Raw genomic sequence first — 26,531 nt, forward strand, 5'->3', positions numbered from 1 at the left:
GATTACAGTTACAGTTACAATAGTCGGTCTCAGGGATTAGATTACAGTTACAATAGTCGGTCAATGCAATAATAATACAGTCATAGATGAACCTCTCCTTGGACTCTCTCTTGGTCGTTTGTGTCCATATTGTGTTTGTCCACCTGCCTTAGCACAATGGATGCAATTTGGCTTTTGTGCTAATTCCAGCATATTTATGTTGAAGCTGTTTTTGCTTACACATTGACTAATATGTACTGTCCTAATTCAAATAAATAACACACATATATTATTGTATTATTGTATTATTATATTATTGTATTATTATAACACAAACATTATTATTATTATTATTATATACATATTAGTACAATGGTACCTTAGTTGTCAAAAAAAAAAGTCAGGCGAAACCTGCAGCAATGAATTACTATAAGAAATAATTAAAATAAAATTAATCTGTTCCTGACAAAAATATACAAAAATGCAGCAATTAATTACTATAAGAAATAATTAAAATAAAATTAATCTGTTCCTGACAAAAAATAAAATAAAAAAATGCAGCAATCAAGTACTATAAGAATGAATTAAAATAAGATTAATCTGTTCCTGACAAAAAATATATTTTAAAAAAATGCAGCAATTAATTACTATAAGAAATAATTAAAATAAAATTAATCTGTTCCTGACAATAATATACAAAAATGCAGCAATTAATTACTATAAGAAATAATTAAAATAAAATTAATCTGTTCCTGACAAAAAATAAAATAAAAAATGCAGCAATTAAGTACTATAAGAATGAATTAAAATAAGATTAATCTGTTCCTGACAAAAATATACAAAAATGCAGCAATTAATTACTATAAGAAATAATTGAAATAAAATTAATCTGTTTCTGACAAAAATATACAAAAATGAAGCAATTAATTACTATAAGAATTCATTAAAATAAGATGAATCTGTTCCTGACAAAAATATACAAAAATGCAGCAATTAATTACTATAAGAAATAATTAAAATAAAAGTAATCTGTTCCTGACAAAAATATACAAAAATGCAGCAATTAATTACGATAAGAATGAATTAAAATAAGATTAATCTGTTCCTGACAAAAATATACAAAAATGCAGCAATTAATTACTATAAGAAATAATTAAAATAAAAGTAATCTGTTCCTGACAAAAATATACAAAAATGCAGCAATTAATTACGATAAGAATGAATTAAAATAAGATTAATCTGTTCCTGACAAAAATATACAAAAATGCAGCAATTAATTACTATAAGAAATAATTGAAATAAAATTAATCTGTTCCAAACAAAAAATATAAAAACAATGCAGCAATTAATTACTATAAGAAATAATTTAAATAAAATTAATCTGTTCCTGACAAAAATATACAAAAATGCAGCAATTAATTACTATAAGAAATAATTGAAATAAAATTAATCTGTTCCTGACAATAATATACAAAAATGCAGCAATTAATTACTATAAGAAATAATTAAAATAAAATTAATCTGTTCCTGACAAAAAATAAAATAAAAAATGCAGCAATTAAGTACTATAAGAATGAATTAAAATCAGATTAATCTGTTCCTGACAATAATATACAAAAATGCAGCAATTAATTACTATAAGAAATAATTGAAATAAAATTAGTCTGTTCCTGACAAAAATATACAAAAATGCAGCAATTAATTACTATAAGAATGAATTAAAATAAGATTAATCTGTTCCTGACAAAAATATACAAAAATGCAGCAATTAATTACTATAAGAAATAATTGAAATAAAATTAATCTGTTTCTGACAAAAATATACAAAAATGCAGCAATTAATTACTATAAGAATTAATTAAAATAAGATTAATCTGTTCTTGACAAAAATATACAAAAATGCAGCAATTAATTACTATAAGAAATAATTGAAATAAAATTAATCTGTTCCTGACAATAATATACAAAAATGCAGCAATTAATTACTATAAGAATGAATTAAAATAAGATTAATCTGTTCCTGACAAAAATATACAAAAATGCAGCAATTATCTACTATAAGAAATAATTGAAATAAAATTAATCTGTTTCTGACAAAAATATACAAAAATGCAGCAATTAATTACTATAAGAAATAATTAAAATAAGATTAATCTGTTCTTGACAAAAATGCAGCAATTAATTACTATAAGAATTAATTCAAATAAGATTAATCTGTTCCTGACAAAAATATACAAAAATGCAGCAATTAATTACTATAAGAAATAATTGAAATAAAATTAATCTGTTCCAGACAAAAAATATAAAAACAATGCAGCAATTAATTACTATAAGAAATAATTGAAATAAAATTAATCTGTTCCTGACAAAAATATACAAAAATGCAGCAATTAATTACTATAAGAATGAATTAAAATAAGATTAATCTGTTCCTGACAAAAATATACAAAAATGCAGCAATTAATTACTATAAGAATTAATTAAAATAAGATTAATCTGTTCTTGACAAAAATATACAAAAATGCAGCAAATAATTACTATAAGAAATAATTGAAATAAAATTAATCTGTTCCAGACAAAAAATATAAAAACAATGCAGAAATTAATTACTATAAGAAATAATTTAAATACAATTAATCTGTTCCTGACAAAAATGTACAAAAATGCAGCAATTAATTACTATAAGAATTAATTAAAATAAGATTAATCTGTTTCTGACAAAAATATATAAAAATGCAGCAATTAATTACTATAAGAATTAATTAAAATAAGTTTAATCTGTTCTTGACAAAAATATACAAAAATTGCAGCAATTAATTACTATAAGAAATAATTGAAATAAAATTAATCTGTTCCAGACAAAAAATATAAAAACAATGCAGAAATTAATTACTATAAGAAATAATTTAAATACAATTAATCTGTTCCTGACAAAAATATACAAAAATGCAGCAATTAATTACTATAAGAATTAATTAAAATAAGATTAATCTGTTTCTGACAAAAATATACAAAAATTCAGCAATTAATTACTATAAGAATGCATTAAAATAAGATTAATCTGTTCTTGACAAAAATATACAAAAATGCAGCAATTAATTACTATAAGAAATAATTAAAATAAAATTAATCTGTTCCTGACAATAATATACAAAAATGCAGCAATCAATTACTATAAGAAATAAATAAAATACAATTAATCTGTTCCTGACAAAAAATAAAATAAGAAATGCAGCAATTAATCACTATAAGAATGAATTAAAATAAGATTAATCGGTTCCTGACAAAAAATATATTTAAAAAATGCAGCAATTAATTACTATAAGAAATAATTGAAATAAAATTAATCTGTTCCTGACAAAAATATACAAAAATGCAGCAATTAATTACTATAAGAAATAATTAAAATAAAATTAATCTGTTTCTGACAAAAATATACAAAAATGCAGCAATTAATTACAATAAGAATGAATTAAAATAAGATTAATCTGTTCCTGACAAAAATATACAAAAATGCAGCAATTAATTGCTATAAGAAATAATTGAAATAAAATTAATCTGTTCCAGACAAAAAATATAAAAACAATGCAGCAATTAATTACTATAAGAATGAATTAAAATAAGATTAATCTGTTCTTGACAAAAATATACAAAAATGCAGCAATTAATTACTATAAGAAATAATTAAAATAAAATTAATCTGTTTCTGACAAAAATATACAAAAATGCAGCAATTAATTGCTATAAGAAATAATTGAAATAAAATTAATCTGTTCCAGACAAAAAATATAAAAACAATGCAGCAATTAATTACTATAAGAAATAATTGAAATAAAATTAATCTGTTCCTGACAAAAATATACAAAAATGCAGCAATTAATTACTATAAGAATGAATTAAAATGAGATTAATCTGTTCCTGACAAAAATATACAAAAATGCAGCAATTAATTACTATAAGAAATAATTAAAATAAAATTAATCTGTTTCTGACAAAAATATACAAAAATGCAGCAATTAATTACAATAAGAATGAATTAAAATAAGATGAATCTGTTCCTGACAAAAATATAAAAAATGCAGCAATTAATTACTACAAGAAATCATTGAAATAAAATGAATCTGTTCTGGACAAAAAAAATTAATAAATAAGAATAAAATATAGTTTGACATCTAAAAAAAAAACCTATGTAAAATAGATATAAATGTTGGATTAAGTTGGCAAAAACTTTTACAAAAAACCGAAATATACAAAAAGTGGGGCATGCAAAAACTGAGGTACCACTGTAATATTAATAATGATAATAATAATAATGAATTTGTAACGCACTTTACATTTGTTAAAATCTCAAAGTGCTACAAAGTATAAAGAAAAAATATAATAAATATATATATATATATATATATATATATATATATATATATATATATATATATATATATATATATATATATATAAATTAATTAATTAATTAAAAAAAAAAAAAAAATAGAAAGTTAGAATATATAATTAAAAAAATTAAATAGAAATGAAATCATGACACAAACTAGATAAACATTAGATAAAACAGAAACATAGACAAAAATTGAAATAAAAGCATTTAAGCACTGGATAAAACAGATAGGCAATTAGATAAAAGCTGTGGTTTTTTAGTAGTATTTGTGACAGTACTTTACGCAGCAAAGCGGTACAATTTTTCTAGTGCGGCATGTTTTATCGGATCTTAATCATGTGCACGGTAAAGAAAACAAGTGTTTCCTTGGAAATAAAAGTCGCTGAAAGCCAAATAAACGACATTAAAACAATATAAAAGGTAAAAAATATATATATACAGTAGAGGCTAAAAGTTTGGACACACCTTCTCATTCAATGTGTTTTTTGTTATTTTCATGACTATTATAGGTTGTCACATCAAAACTATGAATGAACGCATGTGGAAGTATGTACTTAACAAAAAAAGGTGAAATAACTGAAAATACGAATGCAGCTGAGATAGGCTCCAGCACCCCACCACCACCCCAAAAAGGGACAAGCGGTATAAAATGGATGGATGGATGTTTTATATTCGAGTTTCTTCAAAATAGCCACCCTTTGCTCTGATTACTGCTTTGCACACTTCACAGGTGTGCTTGAAGCTCACGGAGAGAATGCCATGAGTGTGCGAAAAAGTAATCAGAGCAAAGGGTGGCTATTTTGAAGAAACTAGAATACAAAACATATTTTCAGTTACTTCACCTTTTTTTTTTGTTAAGTACATAACTCCACATGTTTATTCATAGTTTTGATGCCTTCAGTGACAATCTACAATGTAAATAGTCATGAAAATAAAGAAAACATTGCATTGAATGAGAAGGTGTGTTACGTATATTATGTAATAAGAGAAAATGGTACAATGTGGCGGCGTGGCTCGGGTTGGCAGCGCGGCCCCGTGCCAGCAACTCGAGGGTTCCAGGTTCGATCCCCGCATCCGTTGTGTCCTTGGGCAAGACACTTTACCCACCTGTGGGTTTGAATGTAGCTCAAAGATGCAGATTACGAGTTTCACTATGCAAAGCGCTTCGAGTCTCTGGAGGGAAGCGCTATATAAATAGAATTCACTTCAGTAAACCCCCAACTAAAGTTAACTGTGCAATAACATAAGCAAAACTATGAATATCACAAAAAAGGTTTTCGGTGTTTCTAAGTCACCAGGGTTGTCTTCTTACCTCCTTGCCCGCAGCCTCGTCCTCTCTGAACCGTCTTCTGCCTCTGACCCTTTTTTTATCTTCATGGACCCCCCCGCCCCCTCAGTGGGTCAGAATCAATGTTGATCAGCGCTGCAGCCAATAGGGAGCGAGGCTGCCGGGCGAGGCACTTCCTCTGTGACAGGAAGCTCACAACAAACACCAGAGATGAGGACGGGGGCGGCGGCGGGGGGTGAAGGTAATGAGCGATGGAGATAAAGAGATGCAGATATTTGATGTCTCCGGGTCGGGCTGGGTATTTAGGACATGTATTTCTAAATAACCACCAAGTGCTGTGCAGGATATAACATGCAAGTGACAGAAAGGCAAAAGGAAGCAACTCAATTCATTAGGGTTAGGGTTAACCCTAACCCTAACCCTAAAAGGATTCAACTTATACCTAAATCGTATTTTTTAAGGAACATCATCATAAGTATATTTTGGGATAAGGAGTAAAATAAGATATTTGGTCATGATTTTATGTTGTATGGTGAAGTCTAATTTTAGCAAGCAAGGCAGGCAACAAATGCTATTTTCCAGTATTCTTTTTTTTTTTTTTTTTTTTTTTTTTTTCTTTTTTTTTTTTTTTCTTTTTTTTTTCTCCCCGGATTGTAAATAATTAAATATTTTCCAGTATTCAAGGTATAAAAAAACCCTCCTTTTCCCATACTTGCCAACCCTCCCGAATTTTCCGGGAGACTCCCGAAATTCAGCGCCTCTCCCGAAAACCTCCCGGGACAAATATTCTCCCGAAAATCTCCCGATTTTCAGCCGGAGCTGGAAGCCACGCCCCCTCCAGCTCCATGCGGACCTGAGTGAGGACAGCCTTTTTTCATGACGGGAGGACAAGAACTAAATCATCCAGACTAGAGATAAATTGTATTATTATGTTTATCTTACCTAAAAATAAATATATTTATTAATTAAAAAAAAAACAAAAACTAAATACATGTTTACTATATTTTGCTAAAAACATCAAAATTAATTGTATTTTTATTTGTATTTTTTCGTGACTCCTTATTACATCCAGCCATAGAATTATACATTAAAAAAAAACATATTTGAAATAATTGATTTTTAAATTATCATAATAATTCATTTAAAATGACCATATTTAATTATTAAAATAATTGCTTGTTTATCAACAACTTTAGCATTTTATTCATTACATTTTGAAACTCTCAGAAGCCAAGTTGTTATATTCCTTAATATTTATTTATGCAAGTTTGAAGTATCAATTATCTAAACACAGTTTATTTGCATATTTTCAGGATGTATATATATATATATATATATATATATATATATATATATATATATATATATATATATATATATATATATATATATATGTGTGTATGAAATACTTGACTTGGTGAATTCTAGCTGTCAATATACTCCTCCCCTCTTAACCACGCCCCCAACCACGCCCCGCCCCACCCCCGACCACGCCCCCACCCCCCACCTCCCGAAATCTGCAGTACCTGGAGGAGGTCAAGTCAAAAATTGTGTCCAGCCTCTCTTGGAGAAGCCAAACCATCAGTTTTATGTTCCTCCTTCCTGTCTCTGGGTGTGTGCTAAGTCAGCACAGTACACCCTGACCATGAAAGGAGATGTTTGTGTGTCTGGAAAACAACTGCCTTTAGTCATAACTTAAATGTTGACGTTGAGCTGGACTTGTCGTCTCTTCTCAAGGATAGTGCTATCACTTTTGCATTCCGAAGTCCCAATTAGGGCCTCTTTCCTACGAGAAGTGATCCAATCCACCTGCGAATGTCAAATTAAGGGGCTTTATCTTATTATGTGCTGAAATGGAAATCAATCAATCAATCAATCAAAGTGTCTCAAAGGGCTGCACAAGCCACAACGACATCCTCGGCTCAGATCCCACATCAGGGCAAGAAAAAACTCAAGCCAATGGGATACAAAGAGAAACCTTGGAGGGGACCGCAGATGTGGGGACCCCCCCTCGACCGGTGCAATGGACGTCGAGTGGAGCTAGCATAATAGTGTAAGGGTCCAGTCCATAGTGGATCTAACATAATAGTGTGAGAGTCCAGTCCATAGTTGATCTAACATAATAGTGAGAGTCCAGTCCATAGTGGATCTAACATAATAGTGTGAGAGTTCAGTCCATAGTGGATCTAACATAATAGTGTGAGAGTCCAGTCCATAGTGGATCTAACATAATAGTGAGAGTCCAGTCCATAGTGGATCTAACATAATAGTGAGAGTCCAGTCCATAGTGGATCTAACATAATAGTGTGAGAGTCCAGTCCATAGTGGATCTAACATAATAGTGTGAGAGTCCAGTCCATAGTGGATCTAACATAATAGTGTGAGAGTCCAGTCCATAGTGGATCTAACATAATAGTGTGAGAGTCCAGTCCATAGTGGATCCAACATAATAGTGAGAGTCCAGTCCATAGTGGATCTAACATAATAGTGTGAGAGTCCAGTCCATAGTGGATCTAACATAATAGTGTGAGAGTCCAGTCCATAGTGGATCTAACATAATAGTGTGAGAGTCCAGTCCATAGTGGATCTAACATAATAGTGTGAGAGTCCAGTCCATAGTGGATCGAACATAATAGTGAGAGTCCAGTCCATAGTGGATCTAACATAATAGTGAGAGTCCAGTCCATAGTGGATCTAACATAATCGTGTGAGAGTCCAGTCCATAGTGGATCTAACATAATCGTGTGAGAGTCAAGTCCATAGTGGATCTAACATAATAGTGTGAGAGTCCAGTCCATAGTGGATCTAACATAATAGTGAGAGTCCAGTCCATAGTGGATCTAACATAATAGTGAGAGTGCAGTCCATAGTGGATCTAACATAATAGTGTGAGAGTTCAGTCCATAGTGGATCTAACATAATAGTGTGAGTCCAGTCCATAGTGGATCTAACATAATAGTGTGAGTCCAGTCCATAGTGGATCTAACATAATAGTGAGAGAGTCCAGTCCATAGTGGATCTAACATAATAGTGAGAGTCCAGTCCATAGTGGATCTAACATAATAGTGTGAGAGTCCAGTCCATAGTGGATCTAACATATTAGTGTGAGAGTCCAGTCCATAGTGGATCTAACATAATAGTGTGAGAGTCCAGTCCATAGTGGATCTAACATAATAGTGTGAGAGTCCAGTCCATAGTGGATCTAACATAATAGTGTGAGAGTCCAGTCCATAGTGGATCTAACATAATAGTGAGAGAGTCCAGTCCATAGTGGCTCTAACATAATAGTGTGAGAGTCCAGTCCATAGTGGATCTAACATAATAGTGTGAGAGTCCAGTCCATAGTGGATCTAACATAATAGTGTGAGAGTCCAGTCCATAGTGGATCTAACATAATAGTGAGAGAGTCCAGTCCATAGTGGCTCTAACATAATAGTGTGAGAGTCCAGTCCATAGTGGATCTAACATAATAGTGTGAGAGTCCAGTCCATAGTGGCTCTAACATAATAGTGTGAGAGTCCAGTCCATAGTGGATCTAACATAATAGTGTGAGAGTCCAGTCCATAGTGGATCTAACATAATAGTGTGAGAGTCCAGTCCATAGTGGATCTAACATAATAGTGTGAGAGTCCAGTCCATAGTGGATCTAACATAATAGTGAGAGAGTCCAGTCCATAGTGGATCTAACATAATCGTGTGAGAGTCCAGTCCATAGTGGATCTAACATAATCGTGTGAGAGTCCAGTCCATAGTGGATTTAACATAATAGTGAGAGAGTCCAGTCCATAGTGGATCTAACATAATAGTGAGAGAGTCCAGTCCATAGTGGATCTAACATAATAGTGAGAGTCCAGTCCATAGTGGATCTAACATAATAGTGTGAGAGTCCAGTCCATAGTGGATCTAACATAATAGTGTAAGAGTCCAGTCCATAGTGGATCTAACATAATAGTGAGAGTCCAGTCCATAGTGGATCTAACATAATAGTGTAAGAGTCCAGTCCATAGTGGATCTAACATAATAGTGAGAGTCCAGTCCATAGTGGATCTAACATAATAGTGTGAGAGTCCAGTCCAGGCCATAGTTTATGCTAAGTATTTGCTTCATGCTCCATTCATGTCTTTTGTCTTCTAGTCCATGCTAAGTATTTAGGTTCAAGTGCGATCGGCACCTTGTTCCTTAGCCTTGTTTCCCGTTTTTCGTACCTTTTTGAGTTTTGTACAAGATTAAATCATGTTCCTACCTGCAAGTCCTTTCCGGAGTGATCCGTTTGTATCCCGGGGGAACAAACCTCGCAGCAAGCTGCGACCCCCCCCGTCGTAACACATGCCAGCTGTGTCTCGCCGTCAACACATGCCGCGCCCCCGTCTGATGGCGCTCTGTTTTCAGCACCGTGGACAAAGGCGGTGACCTTTGCTCCTGCAAGCGCGCTGATCACACTCCCTTTCCAGAACAGTATCCAGTCTTTTCAAATAAGTGTCGGGTGCATTCATAAAAAGCAAGTCTCCGTAATCTAGCAAATAAGGCATAAAAGTGGTCAGAATTAGAGATGTCCGATATTGGCTTTAAGGCCGATATCCGATATCCCGATATTGTCCAACTCTTAATTACCGATTCCGATATCAACCGATACATTCGTGGAATTAACACATCATTATGCCTAATTTTGTTGTGATGCCCCGCTGGATGCATTAAACCAGGGGTCGGCAACCCGCGGCTCTAGAGCCGCTTTTAGCGCCGCCCTAGTGGCTCTCTGGAGCTTTTTCAAAAATGTATGAAAAATAGAAAAAGATGAGGGGGAAAAAATATGTTTTTTGTCTTAGTATTGTTTCTGTAGGAGGACAAACATGACACAAACCTCCCTAATTGTTATAAAGCACACTGTTTATATTAAACATGCTTCACTGATTCGAGTATTTGGCGAGCGCCGTTTTGTCCTACTAATTTTGGCGGTCCTTGAACTCACCCTAGTTTGTTTACATGTATAACTTTCTCCGACTTTCTAGGACGTGTTTTATGCCACTTCTTTTTCTGTCTCATTTTGTCCACCACACTTTTAACGTTGTGCGTGAATCCACAAAGGTGAGTTTTGTTGATGTTAATGACTTGTGTGGAGTGCTAATCGGGCATATTTGGTCACTGCATGACTGCAAGCTAATCGATGCTAACATGCTATTTAGGCTAGCTATATGTACATATTGCATCATTATGCCTCATTTGTAGCTATATTTGAGCTCATTTAGTTTCCTTTAAGTCCTCTTAATTCAATTTATATCTCATGACACACTATCTGTATGTAATATGGCTTTTAATTTTTTGCGGCTCCAGACAGATTTGTTTTTTGTATTTTTGGTCCAATATGGCTCTTTCAACATTTTGGGTTGCCGACCCTTGCATTAAACAATGTAACAAGGTTTTCCAAAATAAATCAACTCAAGTTATGGGGGAAAAAAAATGCCAACATGGCACTATGTGCATTATTTTTTTTTAACATGCCTCAAAACAGCAGCTTGGAATTTGGGACGTGCTCTCCCTGAGAGAGCATGAGGAGGTTGAGGTGGGCGGGGTTGAGGTTTGGTAGCGGGGGGGTGTATATTGTAGCGTCCTGGAAGAGTTAGTGCTGCAAGGGATTCTGGGTATTTGTTCTGTTGTGAAGTGAAGTGAAGTGAATTACATTTATATAGCGCTTTTTCTCAAGTGACTCAAAGCGCTTTACATAGTGAAACCCAATATCTAAGTTACATTTAAACCAGTGTGGGTGGCACTGGGAGCAGGTGGGTAAAGTGTCTTGCCCAAGGACACAACGGCAGTGACTAGGATGGCGGAAGCGGGGATCGAACCTGCAACCCTCAAGTTGCTGGCACGGCCGCTCTACCAACCGAGCTATACCGTCCCAATTGTTGTGTTACGGTGCGGATGTTCTCCCGAAATGTGTTTGTCATTCTTGTTTGGTGTGGGTTCACAGTGTGGCGCATATTTGTAACAGTGTTAAAGTTGTTTATATGGTCACCCTCAGTGTGACCTGTTTGGCTGTTGATCAAGTACGCATTGCATTCACTTGAGTGTGTCAAAAGCTGTAGATATTATGTGACGCAAAGGCAGTACCTTTAAGGGTTATTGGCGCTCTGTACTTCTCTCTACGTCCGAGTACAAAGCGGCGTTTTAAAAAGTCATACGTTTCACTTTTTGAAACCGATACCGATAATTTTGAAACCGATACCGATAATTTCCGATATTACATTTTAAAGCATTTATCGGCATCTCTAGTCAGAATCAAGCGTTTCCTAACTTTTAGGGAAAAACAGGACTTGTTTGTCAAGAAAAAGCCTAATTTAATTGTAAGTTTAGCCACAAGTTGTTCCATGTGAGATTTAAAAGACAAGTTCTCATCAATGACGAGGCTCCGTGAATGAATAACCAAGTAAATACTGGACTCTCCAAAAGTGATCAATCATTTCCAGGCCATCATAGATGGACAATATGATATTTTCCTGAAATAAAAGGTTCTCTGAAGTCTGGATTTATATTTGAAATGCAAAAAGGCAATTGACTGAAGGGTGTGTTGGGACAAATGAGCGGCAGGATGGGAAAGGACTCCAAATGAGCTGATGGAGCGATACAGCGAGACAAGCTCAAATAGCGGCGATAAAGACGAGTTAAACGCGCCCGATAACTGCAGGGCGGGCTCTCCGTGGGGGATTGTTGTTTATAAAGGAGCTTTAGTCGCTCTTATCATCCATTGCATCCTTTACCGCTCACAATGCATTTACTGTGTCGCCACGGCAACCTGACTCTCCAACTTGCATGCTGAGCGGTCCTTGTTGTGCTTATATTATGTTTAACGGCAGAAAAAAAAAAAGACACCTTTCTCTCACCATTCCCAAGAAGGAGCCATTTTCATCCAATTTCTGTCTAGGTCGGGTTAAACGTAGGTCTTTGCTGTGGGTGTGGGGGCTGTGCTCACAGGAAACTGGCGGTCACATAGGCAGGAAATGCTGCTGTTGAAAGACGGGCAAATAAACAAGCCATCTGGTCCCGTCCATTTTATTTATGTAACGGAAATGATATCAAAGCACTTTACACGCAGAGCAGGTCTACAACCACGCTCCTGTTTCTCACAATCGTGGCTACACCACTCACTTTTCTCCAATTCAGCATTTTACTCAATATTTCCATGGCACAAAGCTGAAAAAAATGACTTTTTGAGAAACAATCTAAAGTAGTCAGTGTACAGCTTGTTATTGGCATCCCCCAAAGATAAATGTAACTGTGAAATACAAAAGAATGAAGCAAAGTGTCCTACAGCGGTGCTTTTCAACCACTAGTGTGCCGCGTGAGATTATCTAATTTCACCTATTTGGGTTAAAAATTTATTTTGCAAAGCAGTAATTATAGTCTGCAAATGATGTGTTGTTGTTGAGCATACTTGCCAACCTTGAGACCTCCGATTTCGGGGGGTGGGGGGAGGGGGAGGGGTGGGCGTGGTCGGGGTGGGACGGGGGCGTGGTTGGGGGCGTGGCTAAAAGGGGAGGAGTATATTTACAGCTAGAATTCACCAAGTCAAGTATTTCATATATATATATATATATAGATAATATGTATATATATATATATATATATATAGATAATATATATATATATATATATATATATATATATATATATATATATATATATATATATATTAGAGATGCGCGGATAGGCAATTATTTCATCCGCAACCGCATCAGAAAGTCGTCAACCATCCGCAATCCACCCGATCTAACATTTGATCAGAACCGCACCCGCCCGCCATCCGCCCGCACCCGCCCGTTGTTATATATCTAATATAGACGATGCAAGGCATTAGTGAGGTTATAAAGCTTTTGCCTGTTAAAGAAAGGAGACTGATCCAATGCAGCACAGACATTCGCGTGCCACGCTGTCACGACCTAGACGCACACCAGTGCGCAATCATATGGGAGCCGCGCTGAGCGCACCTCCAAGCGCGTCTCGCTGCAGGCGACGGCCGGGTATGGGCCCGACGCTCCAGCGCCATCCATTTTCAGGGCTAGTTGATTCGGCAGGTGGGTTGTTACACACTCCTTAGCGGGTTCCGACTTCCATGGCCACCGTCCTAGCTGCTGTCTATATCAACCAGTGTGAGCCCCACCCCTTTCGTGAGCGCACTGCGCGCGGAGTGACCCCTGTTACGAGCCCCCGGCCACAGGGGTGGCGGGCAGGTAAGCTGCTTACCTGCTGCGCGTGACGCCGGCCGCGGCGAAGGCGGACGAGGCGGGGTGTCGGTGCGGTGGGCGCGGTGGTGACCCTGGACGTGCGTCGGGCCCTTCTCGCGGATCGCCTCAGCTACGGCTCCCGGTGGGGCCCTCTCGGGGGAAGGGGCCTCGGTCCCGGACCCCGGCGAGGCGTCACTTCTCCGCTCCGTAAAAGTGTCCATCTCTTTTTCTTTTTTTTCTTCTGTTGTGGCATATGCTGCAGGTGCCTGCTCGTTTTTCGTATGTGGGTAACAACATTTAACTATGTATATATATTTCCGAATTGGTTTAACTGCCACCCGCCTGAATCTATTTAAATTCAAAACATTTTTTAACCACCCGACCCGACCCGACCCGCGGATAAAATCTAATTTTTTTAAATTTCATCCGCCCGATCCGCGGATAATCCGCGGACTCCGCGGTTGTGCCCGCAAACCGCGCATCTCTAATATATATATATATATATATATATATATATATATATATATATATATATATATATATATATATATATATAAAATAAATACTTGAATTTCAGTGTTCATTTATTTACACATATACACACACATAACACTCATCTACTCATTGTTGAGTTAAGGGTTGAATTGTCCATCCTTGTTCTACTCTCTGTCACTATTTTTCTAACCATGCTGAACACCCTCTCTGATGATGCATTGCTGTGTGGCACGCACAAAAGTGCTTTTATCAAATGCACTCGATGGCAATATTGTCCTGTTTAAGAGTGTCACAACATTGCTGTTTACGGCAGACGAACTGCTTTACGGTAGACGAAAAACGTGACTGCTGTTGTTGTCGCGCTTGGAGGACATTAATGAAACTGCCTAACAATAAACCCACATAAGAAACCAAGAACTCGCCCTCCATCATTCTACAGTTATAACGTGATTGGGCAGGTATGCTGTTTAAATTGTGGGTTAATACTCAAATAAAATATTTGTTATTATGGACCTGAGTCCGCCTGAATTTCGGGAGATTTTCGGGAGAAAATTTGTCCCGGGAGGTTTTCAGGAGAGGCGCTGAATTTCGGGAGTCTCCCGGAAAATCCGGGAGGGTTGGCAAGTATGGTTGAGTGTCGGTGCTGTCTAGAGCTCGGCAGAGTAACCGTGTAATACTCTTCCATATCAGTAGGTGGCAGCCGGTAGCTAATTGCTTTGTAGATGTCGGAAACAGCGGGAGGCAGTGTGCAGGTAAAAAGGTGTCTAATGCTTAAACCAAAAATAAACAAAAGGTGAGTGCCCTTAAGAAAAGGCATTGAAGCATCATTATGCCTAATTTGTAGGTATAATTGAGCTCATTTTTCAGTTTTGCATGTCTCGTGACATGGCGACTTGTCCAGGGTGTACCCCGCCTTCCGCCCGATTGTAGCTGAGATAGGCTCCAGCGCCCCCCCGCGACTCCGAAGGGAATAAGCGGTAAAAATGGATGGGATGGATGTCTCGTGACACATTATCTGTATGTAATTTTGTCTGCATTTCTGATAGTTGTTTGTGCGCCGTGTTGTTCCAGACCACAGCAAACATTACCTAGCTTGCCAAAGATTGTAATTAATCTAATAAAAGAAGACAGCCTGACGTTTCCTTGAACTTGGACACACACATCTATACCTTTGGCCATTAGAAGCCAGTCATTTCCAGGAGTTATCTCACCTTCTAAGTAGCTTCTGATTTACTAATGGTTTCTAATAGGGATGTCCGATAATGGCTTTTTGCTGATATCCGATATTGTCCAACTCTTTAATTACCCATACCGATATCAACTGATATATGCAGTCGTGGAATTAACACATTATTATGCCTAATTTGGACAACCAGGTATGGTGAAGATAAGGTACTTTTTAAAAAAATGAATAAAATAAGATAAGATAAATAAATTAAAAACATTTTCTTGAATAAAAAAGAAAGTAAAACAATATAAAAACAGTTACATAGAAACTAGTAATGAATGAAAATTAGTAAAATTAAGTGTTAAAGGTTAGTACTATTAGTGGACCAGCAGCACGCACAATCATGTGTGCTTACGGACTGTATCCCTTGCAGACTGTATTGATATATATTGATATATAATGTAGGAACCACAATATTAATAACAGAAAGAAGCGTGTATCTTGTGTTTTTTATGTTGATTTAATAAATTATTATTTTTTTTAAACATAAAAAAACTATACCGATAATTAAAAAAAACGATACCGATAATTACCGATATTACATATTAACGCATTTATCGGTCGATAATATCGGCAGGCCGATATTATCGGACATCCCTAATCCTCTTTGTATATAATTTAGTTTTGCATGTCTCGTGACACATTATTTGTATGTAATTTTGGCTGCATTTCTGATAGTTGTTTGTGCGCCATGTTGTTCCAGACCACAGCAAACATTACCTAGCTTGCCAATCATGTGTAACTGTTAAAGGTTAGTACTATTATAATAGTACTAACCGTTAACAGTTAATTTTACTCATTTTCATTAATTACTAGTTTACTGTTTTTATATTGTTTTACTTTCTTTTTTTATTCAAGAAAATATTTTAAATGTATTTATCTTATTTTATTGTATTAATTTTTTTTTAAAGTACCTTATCTTCATCATACCTGGTTGTCCTGATTAGGCATAATAATGTGTTAATTCCACGACTGTATGTATCGGTTGATATTGGTATCGGTAATAGAGTTGGACAATATCGGAATATCGGATATCGGCAAAAAGCCAATATCGGACATCCCTAATCATGTTGCATGCTTGCATGTTCCAAATCAGGGGTCGGCAACCCGCGGCTCTAGAGCCGCATGCGGCTCTTTAGCGCCGCCCTAGTGGCTCTCTGGAGCTTTTTCAGAAATGTATGAAAAATGGAAAAAGATGAGGGGGAAAACAATCTATTTTTTGTTTTAATATGGTTTCTGTAGGAGGACAAAAATGACACAAACCTCCCTAATTGTTATAAAGCACACTGTTTATATTAAACATGCTTCACTGATTCGAGTATTTGCCGAGCGCCGTTTTGTCCTACTAATTTTGGCGGTCCTTGAACTCACCTGAGTTTGTTTACATGTATAACTTTCTCCGACTTTCTAGGACGTGTTTTATGCCACTTCTTTTTCTGTCTCATTTTGTCCACCAAACTTTTAACGTTGTGCATGAAAGGTGAGTTTTGTTGATGTTATTGACTTGTTGGAGTGCTAATCAGACATATTTGGTCACTGCATGACTGCAAGCTAATCGATGCTAACATGCTATTTAGGCTAGCTATATGTACATATTGCATCATTATGCCTCATTTGTAGCTATATTTGAGCTCATTTAGTTTCCTTTAAGTCCTCTTAATTCAATTTATGTCTCATGACACACTATCTGTATGTAATATGGCTTTTAATTTTTTGCGGCTCCAGACAGATTTGTTTTTTGTATTTTTGGTCCAATATGGCTCTTTCAACATTTTGGGTTGCCGACCCCTGCATTAAACAATGTAACAAGGTTTTCCAAAATAAATCAACTCAAGTTATGGAAAAAAAAAATGCCAACATGGCACTATGTGCATTTTTTTTTTTTAACATGCCTCAAAACAGCAGCTTGGAATTTGGGACGTGCTCTCCCTGAGAGAGCATGAGGAGGTCGAGGTGGGCGGGGTTGGGGAGGCGGGGTTGAGGTTTGGTAGCGGGGGGTGTATATTGTAGCCTCCTGGAAGAGTTAGTGCTGCAAGGGATTCTGGGTATTTGTTCTGTTGTGAAGTGAAGTGAAGTGAATTACATTTATATAGCGCTTTTTCTCAAGTGACTCAAAGCGCTTTACATAGTGAAACCCAATATCTAAGTTACATTTAAACCAGTGTGGGTGGCACTGGGATCAGGTGGGTAAAGTGTCTTGCCCAAGGACACAACGGAAGTGACTAGGATGGCGGAAGCGGGGATCGAACCTGCAACCCTCAAGTTGCTGGCACGGCCGCTCTACCAACCGAGCTATACCGTCCCAATTGTTGTGTCACGGTGCGGATGTTCTCCCGAAATGTGTTTGTCATTCTTGTTTGGTGTGGGTTCACAGTGTGGCGCATATTTGTAACAGTGTTGAAGTCGTTTATACGGCCACCCTCAGTGTGACCTGTATGGCTGTTGATCAAGTATGCGTTTGCATTCACTTGTGAGTGTGTCAAAAGCTGTAGATATTATGTGACGCAAAGGCAGTGCCTTTAAGGTTTATTGGCGCTCTGTACTTCTCCCTACGTCCGTGTACACCGATACCGATAATTTCCGATATTACATTTTAAAGCATTTATCGGCATCTCTAGTCAGAATCAAGCGTTTCCTAACTTTTAGGGAAAAACAGGACTTGTTTGTCAAGAAAAATCCTAATTTAATTGTAAATTTGCCTCATTTGTAGCTATATTTGAGGTCATTTAAGTCCTCTTAATTCAATTTATATCTCATGACACACTATCTGTATGTAATATGGCTTTTAATTTTTTGCGGCTCCAGACAGATTTGTTTTTGTATTTTTGGTCCAATATGGCTCTTTCAACATTTTGGGTTGCCGACCCCTGTTCCAAATAAACTCAAACTCCAATGCTGCACACTCCTGTACAGTAGGTGGCGGTATGCACCTTTAAGTCACGCTGAATCCACCATTTTGACCGAAGAAGAGAACGCAGCGGAAGTGGTACAAAAAAAATAACACAAGCGATATTGTTAGACATTTAATTCTTGCTAACATTAATAATTACCATTTAGTCAATTCCAGCGATAATTTAGTTCCGACACGTCAATTATACACACTTCGTGTATTTTTGCCCTCGTATCTAAAATAACCTTCCGTGTTTAGACACAGCTGCGAGCTAAATGCTACTAGCATTTTCCGAATAACAAAACTGACTTTCAGTGCAAACATCACCATTAACCCCACTTTTTACAACTTAAGCTGCCTACATCTCACAAGAGTATAAATGACACGCCACGGGAAGAATTGCACGGCCGGGGCAGTCTACACGTACCACGAGAAAAGGAAAGATACAGGTAAGAATTGAGTAGAGTTAACATAATGGCTGCTCTTCATGTCGCTTAACATTGTAGCTAAATAAGTCCCTCAACCACAGGAAGTATGTATACTTGAAAATGAACACCTATTTGTGTAAAAAGATGTTTTCCATACTGAATGTGGAACCAGAAGTGCATTGTTTTGTGTCATACTTGACCAGATGAATGATTATGTATTGTGTTATTATCAGAGGTGGGTAGAGTAGCCAGAAATTGTACTCAAGTAAGAGTACTGTTACTTTAGAGATTTATTACTCAAGTAAAAGTAAGGAGTAGTCACCCAAATATTTACTTGAGTAAAAGTAAAAAGTATGTTGTGAAAAAACTACTCAAGTACTGAGTAACTGATGAGTAACATACACACTCATATCATATATATTTATATATATATATATATATATATATATATATATATATATATATATATATATATATACATACATACATATACATTGATATATACAGTATATAATTTATACGTATTTATTTTGCTGTTTTTGTTTACATGTTAAAGGTGTTTTAATGAATATACATGCATGTTTAACATATAGATTCCTTTCTTTAATGAAGACTAGAATATAAGTTGGTGTATTACCTGATTCTGATGACTTGCGTTGATTGTAATCAGACAGTCGTGATGATAACGTCCACGTTTTCAAATGCAGGAGAAGAAAAGTTCCTCCTTTCTGTCTAATACCACATGAAAGTGGTGGGTTTTTGGCATCCTATTTGTCCAGCTTCCATATTCGTTTTTATACACTTTACAAGAAATATATTGGTGTCAAACTCCATAGCTTGCTAGCTTGTTTACGCTGGCTTTCGGAGACTCTTGTTTTGAAAGCGCAGGCGCGATGGCGCGGCACTTTTATTGTGAAGACAGGAACGTCCTCATGTGCGGTCAGTCTTGACGGTACGGTTGAAATAAAACAAGTATCTTTTTTCCTTCACACTTTTGATTGATTGATTTGAACTTTTATTATTAGATTGCACAGTACAGTACATATTCCGTACAATTGACCACTAAATGGTAACACCCCAATAAGTTTTTCAACTTGTTTAAGTCAGGTCATGTGACCACCTGGCTCTGTTTGATTGGTCCAACGTCACCAGTGACTGCATCTGATTGGTGGAACGAAGTGAAACGTCACCAGTAAGGCAGGCGCTTTGAAGGTCTGTCTGACAGACCAAAACAAACAAAGCGTGCATTAACAGATCGATAAAAATTAGTAGCGAGTAGCGAGCTGAATGTAGATAAAAGTAGCGGAGTAAAAGTAGCGTTCCTTCTCTATAAATATACTTAAGTAAAAGTAAAAGTATGTTGCATTAAAACTACTCTTAGAAGTACAATTTATCCCAAAAGTTACTCAAGTAGATGTAACGGAGTAAATGTAGCGCGTTACTACCCACCTCTGGTTATTATACAGTCGTGGTCAAAACTTTACATACACTTGTAAAAAACATAATGTCATGGCTGTCTTGAGTTTACAATCATTTCTACAACTCTTTATTTTTTTGTGATAGAGTGATTGGAGCACATACTTGTTGGTAGTGATGGGTTGATGAGGCGTCATGAAGCGTTTCGACACATTGCAAAACTCTATTGATACTGTGTCGATACTGTGTCACTAAATACTGACATCTGCTGGACATTAAAAATCCCTTCAGGCAACCTATGGACCGACTCAACTGACACTGATTTTATGACCTAGTACAGTGGTTCTCAAATGGGGGTACACGTACCCCTGGGGGTACTTGAAGGTATGCCAAGGGGTACGTGAGATTTTAAAAAAATATTCTAAAAATAGCAACAATTCAAAAATCCTTTATAAATATATTTATTGAATAATACTTCAACAAAATATGAATGTAAGTTCATAAACTCAGTGAAGCACAAGCTCAGGTTTGTCACTAAAATGTCTGTCAAAAAGAAATGCAACAATGCAATATTCAGTGTTGACAGCTAGATTTTTTGTGGACATGTTCCATAAATATTGATGTTAAAGATTTTTTTTTTGTGTGAAGAAATGTTTAGAATTAAGTTCATGAATCCAGATGGATCTCTATTACATTCCCCAAAGAGGGCACTTTAAGTTGATGATTACTTCTAGGTGTAGAAATCTTTATTTATAATTGAATCACTTGTTTATTTTTCAACAAGTTTTTAGTTATTTTTATATCTTTTTTTCCAAATAGTTCAAGAAAGACCACTACAAATGAGCAATATTTTGCACTATTATACAATTTAATAAATCAGAAACTGATGACATAGTGCTGTATTTTACTTCTTTATCTTTTTTTTTTCAACCAAAAATGCTTTGCTCTGATTAGGGGGTACTTGAATTTAAAAATCACAGGGGGTACATTGCTGAAAAAAGGTTGAGAACCACTGACCTAGTATATACAATAATATAAACCAAGTCATTGTATTTCATTTAGGATTATTTCATAACTTCATTTAAATAAAAATATATTTTTTGTCTTTTTTAGATACAGTCAATAAATGTGAACATGTATCATAACATGGAAATCTAAGAGAACGTGTTGTGAATGAGGATGCTTGTGGACCTGGAAATTATTATTATTTTTTTTTTTACACATTTTTATTTTAAAAAAAAAACAGTTTTTCCAACGTATTCAATTTTAGACGCTTTCTCTTCTTAGTTATTATTTCTCCGGCTGTAGAAAAGACCCGCTCACAGGGCACAGAGGACGCGTCAGTGCGACACAGTTCGCGTATCGGTCACGTGACCAAAACAGCTCATGATCGGTCACGTGACTTTCTAAAAGCGGTACGCGCACCGACACAGGGTTTCGCTCTATGAGATCGACGCATGCGCCGATGCATCGGTGTTGCCGGACCCATCACTACTTGTTGGTCACAAAAAACATTCATGAAGTTTGTTTCATCTGACATCACATGGACAAAGATAAGACCTTCTGGAGGAAAGTTCTGTGGTCAGATGAAACAAAAATGGAGCTGTTTGGCCACAATACCCAGCAATATGTTTGGAGGAGAAAAGGTGAGGCCTTTAATCCCAGGAACACCAGGGCTACCGTCAAGCATGGTGGTGGTAGTATTATGCTCTGGGCCTGTTTTACTGCCAATGGAACTGGTGCTTTACAGAGAGTAAACGGGACAATGACAAAGGAGGATTACCTCCAAATTCTTCAGGACAAGCTAAAATAATCAGCCCGGAGGTTGGGTCTTGGGCGCAGTTGGGTGTTCCAACAGGACAATGACCCCAAACTAGGGATGTACCGATCCAGGTTTTTGCACTTCCGATCCGATACCGATATTGTTTTTGCACTTCCGATCCGATACCGATACTGACCGATACCGATACTGGCCTATCCGAGCATGTATTAAAGTTTAAAGTTATTTAGCTTACTTAGTTGTCAGAATCATGTTGAAAAGGGTTTTAGTACTCTTGATAACAACTAGCCAGCTGAATTAGGGGAGTTTGAATAATACACAATGGTTGGTAACAAGAAACTGACCTGTTTATTCAAGGATAAACACAAAATAGACAAAATTATACATGACAAACATAAATGGCATTATTGAAACTAGGGCTATGGCGATATGGCCTTTTTTTAATATTGCGATATTTTAAGGCCATATTGCGATACACAATATATATGTGGATATTTTGCCTTAGCCTTGAATGAACACTTGATGCATATAATCACAGCAGTATGTGTTTTGATTGATTGATTGGGACTTTTATTAGTAGGTTGCACAGTGAAGTACATATTCCGTACAATTGACCACTAAATGGTAACACCCGAATAAGTTTTTCAACTTGTTTACAGATACAGATATATACTATCAGATATATACTATCATCCTAATACAGTCATCACACAAGATAATCACATTGAATTATTTACATTATTTATAATCCAGATGTAAGTGTCAAAAAGACAGCCAAAAGAGTTTGATATGAGAATAAATCTAAAGTTAGAATATAGGGTAGAAATGCACCCATTTGCAGGAAATGTAGTCTTGATTTTCAACATTTTCTTTCAAGGCTTGCATGTCTACATTAAGACATTCTTCTTCATACTGCATTAATATATGCTACTTTTAAACTTTCATGCAGAGAAGGAAATCACAACTAAAAAAAATCACTAATTTTTTCATACGGTGTTGATGTGGAAATTTTTGCCTCGGCATTTTGATGGTGTGGACGTGTGGCACCGAATTTAGATAAGCGTCTCGACAGACGTCACAATATTTGAACAATGATGACGAAAACTGTTTTCTCTGTCGTGTCCGTGTGTCGAAAATTGTTATGCGCTTATTTTTTTATTTGATTTTGTGCCTGGCATAGATTTGCTATGCGCAGAGGACGCTTAAACAGTGCGCAATTGCACAGGCGAGCACCTTAGAGGGAGCGTTGCTCGCACGGCTGCGCTAGCATCACAGCTAACGTTAGCCATGCTGCTACCTCTCTGCTCGGGGAGGGCGTATACGTATGTGACGTATGACGTGACAGTATGTGACGTATGACGTGACAGTATGTGACGTGTGTAAGAAGGTGCGCTTGCTGTCTGTGAGAGGGAGACACCAGAAATAATGAGAAGAGCCTGTCGTGTAATGCCAGCAGCTAAAAGCAACTGCGTGAGAATCCACAGACCTGTGGATGTGTTGAAGGTGTGCTGGAAAATGCTGAACGGAAATTAGGGAGCAGCAGAAAAGTGGAATGTATTATTTAAATCGGTGCGTTAGAAAACACGGACCGTAGTTTTTTTTTTTAACTGGATCTGGATCGGCATTTTCCCATGCCTTGCCGATACGCATTTTTTGGCAAATATCGGCAGCCGATCCAAATATCGGATCGGGACATCCCTACCCCAAACACATGTCAAAAGTGGTAAAGAAATGGCTAAACCAGGCTAGAATCAAGGTTTTAGAATGGCCTTCCCAAAGCCCTGACAATGCTGAAGAAACAAGTCCATGTCAGAAAACTTAGCTGAACTGCACCAATTTTCTCAAGAGGAGTGGTCAAAAATCCAAGCAGAAGCTTGTGGATGGCTACCAAAAGCGCCTTATTGCAGTGAAACTTGCCAAGGGACATGTAAGCAAATATTAACATTGCTGTATGTATACTTTTGACCCAGCACATTTGCTCACATTTTCAGTAGATTCATAATAAATTCATTAAAGAACCAAACTTCATGAATGTTTGTTGAGACCAACAAGTATGTGCTCCAATCACTCTATCACAAAAAAATAAGAGTTGTAGAAATGATTGGAAACTCAGTCCAGCCATGACATTATGTTCTTTACAAGTGTATGTAAACTGTTGACCACGACTGTAAGTCACCTTCTCTTTGTGCTTTAGCGTCAAGACACCCTAGCTATAATGCTGTAGACATGTAGTCATAATATATTTCACAGCATATGCATACTAGTATACAATCAATACTGAAAATGTAAGTCTGTGTTTGTGCTCCTATCTAGCGGCGTCTGGTTATGGCACACAGAGCATTCGCCTGGGGAAAGATGCCATTAAAGATTTTGACTGCTGCTGTTTGTCCTTGCAGCCCTGCCAGAATCCGGTGGTGACGTATGTTTGTCAAACACACAACATATTAACATATTTATCACATGTACTATCATCTGAAAACTCATCTGAACTGGAGTAGAGATCATGTTTAGTACCATCTTACAAAGGCAATAACAGTCCACAATTTTGATGGTAGGTTTATTTCAACAGAAATAGATATTTAAAAAAAATAACATACAGTAAAGGTTCTATGTTAAATTATATGAAGTAAGTAAGTATTTGATCACCAAGTAGAATGTGAGTTAAAGTACCAGCATAACGGGAAAACAAGTTGCCTCTAAATCAGGGGTCTCAAACTCAATTTAAATGGGGGCCACTGGATGCAGAAACTGGGTGAGGATGGGCCGCAAGAAAATATTTCTTTAAAAAATCTAACATGCACTTTTTAACGAATTCACCTTCTTTGAATGGCTATCCCGCCCTAGCAACATACTTGCCAACCCTCCCGATTTTTCTGGGAGACTCCCGAATTTCAGTGCCCCTCCGACAATCTCCCGGGGCAACCATCCATCCATCCATCCATTTTCTACCGCTTATTCCCTTTTGGGGTCGCGGGGGGCGCTGGAGCCTATCTCAGCTACAATCGGGCGGAAGGCGGGGTGCATCCTGGACAAGTCGCCAACTCATCACAGGGCCAACACAGATAGACAGACAACATTCACACTCACATTCACACACTAGGGCCAATTTAGTGTTGCCAATCAACCTATCCCCAGGTGCATGTTTTTGGAGATGGGAGGAAGCCGGAGTACCCGGAGGGAACCCACGCAGTCACGGGGAGAACATGCAAACTCCACACAGAAAGATCCCGAGCCCGGGATTGAACCCAGGACTGCTCAGGACCTTCGTATTGTGAGGCAGACGCACTAACCCCTCTTCCACCGTGCTCCCGGGGCAACCATTCTCCCGAATTTGTCCCGATTTTAACCCGGACAACAATATTAAGGGCATGCCGTGATGGCACTGCCTTTAACATCGTCTATAACCTGTCGTCGCGTCCGCTTTTTCACCATACAAACAGCGTGCTGGCCAAGTCACATGTTGTATGAGGCTTCTGTAGACACACGGAAGTGACTGCAAGACATACTTGGTCAACAGCCATACAGGTCACACTGAAGGTTGCCGTATAGACAACTTTATCACTGTTACAAATATACGCCACACTGTGAACCCACACCAAACAAGAATGACAAACACATTTCGGGAGAACATCTGCACCGTAACACAACATAAACACAACAGAACAAATACCCAGAATCCCATGCAGCCCTAACTCTTCCGGGCTAGAATATACACACCAGCTACCACCAAACCCCCAACCCCGCCCACCTCAACCGACGCATGGAGGGGTGGTTGATGTGTGGGGGGGCAGAGTTGGAAGGGGCTGTGTTTGGTGGTAGCGGGGGTGTATATTCTAGCCCGGAAGAGTTAGGGTTGCATGGGATTGCCCCCCCCAAGACCCATATGTATTTGTGTTCTTCTCAGTCCAGATGGATATTTGTATGAAAAACAGGCCATTCTTGAATACATTCTGCATCAGAAGACAGAAATTGCCAAGAAAATGAAGGTAAGTCCTTAATGTTGTGCATGTTCTTTTTTTGCATACGGTTTTTCCTCTTCATTGTTCTCTCAAATTATGAATTAATTAGGATGTTATTTAGTATTTAAGCTGTATTTTCCTGGATCTATTGTTTCTAGTTGTATGAGAAGCAAAAACAAGCTATGAAGAATGACAGTAAGCTGGAGTCCAAATCAGAAGAAAGGGAGAAAGTGGAGAAATTTAAAACCAGAGAGAACAGCATCGTCTCCAAACCCATCAACCCGTTCACTTCTGGTACGTGTGATGAGCACCTGCACATGCTGGTGTACAAACCCCGTTTCCATATGAGCTGGGAAATTGTGTTAGATGTAAATATAAACGGAATACAATGATTTGCAAATCATTTTCAACCCATATTCAGTTGAATATGCTACAAAGACAACATATTTGATGTTCAAA

At 36.9% G+C, this 26,531-nt stretch overlaps 1 protein-coding gene across 1 annotated transcript in view; it reads left to right on the forward strand.

The window, feature by feature from the left end:
- Positions 1-18,549: 18,549 nt before the first annotated feature.
- nosip (nitric oxide synthase interacting protein) overlaps positions 18,550-26,531 on the forward strand; it is a 30,075-nt gene continuing 22,093 nt past the window's right edge. Inside the window, exons 1-4 of the mRNA XM_061973799.2 lie at positions 18,550-18,938; positions 24,427-24,532; positions 26,018-26,099; positions 26,231-26,366. Coding sequence (XP_061829783.1) covers positions 18,869-18,938; positions 24,427-24,532; positions 26,018-26,099; positions 26,231-26,366 — 394 coding nt within the window. The 5' untranslated portion in view covers positions 18,550-18,868. The remainder of the gene's footprint in view (positions 18,939-24,426; positions 24,533-26,017; positions 26,100-26,230; positions 26,367-26,531) is intronic.

The sequence above is a fragment of the Nerophis lumbriciformis genome, linkage group LG22, assembly GCF_033978685.3.
Source record: "Nerophis lumbriciformis linkage group LG22, RoL_Nlum_v2.1, whole genome shotgun sequence".
In the NCBI taxonomy this organism is placed as follows: domain Eukaryota; kingdom Metazoa; phylum Chordata; class Actinopteri; order Syngnathiformes; family Syngnathidae; genus Nerophis; species Nerophis lumbriciformis.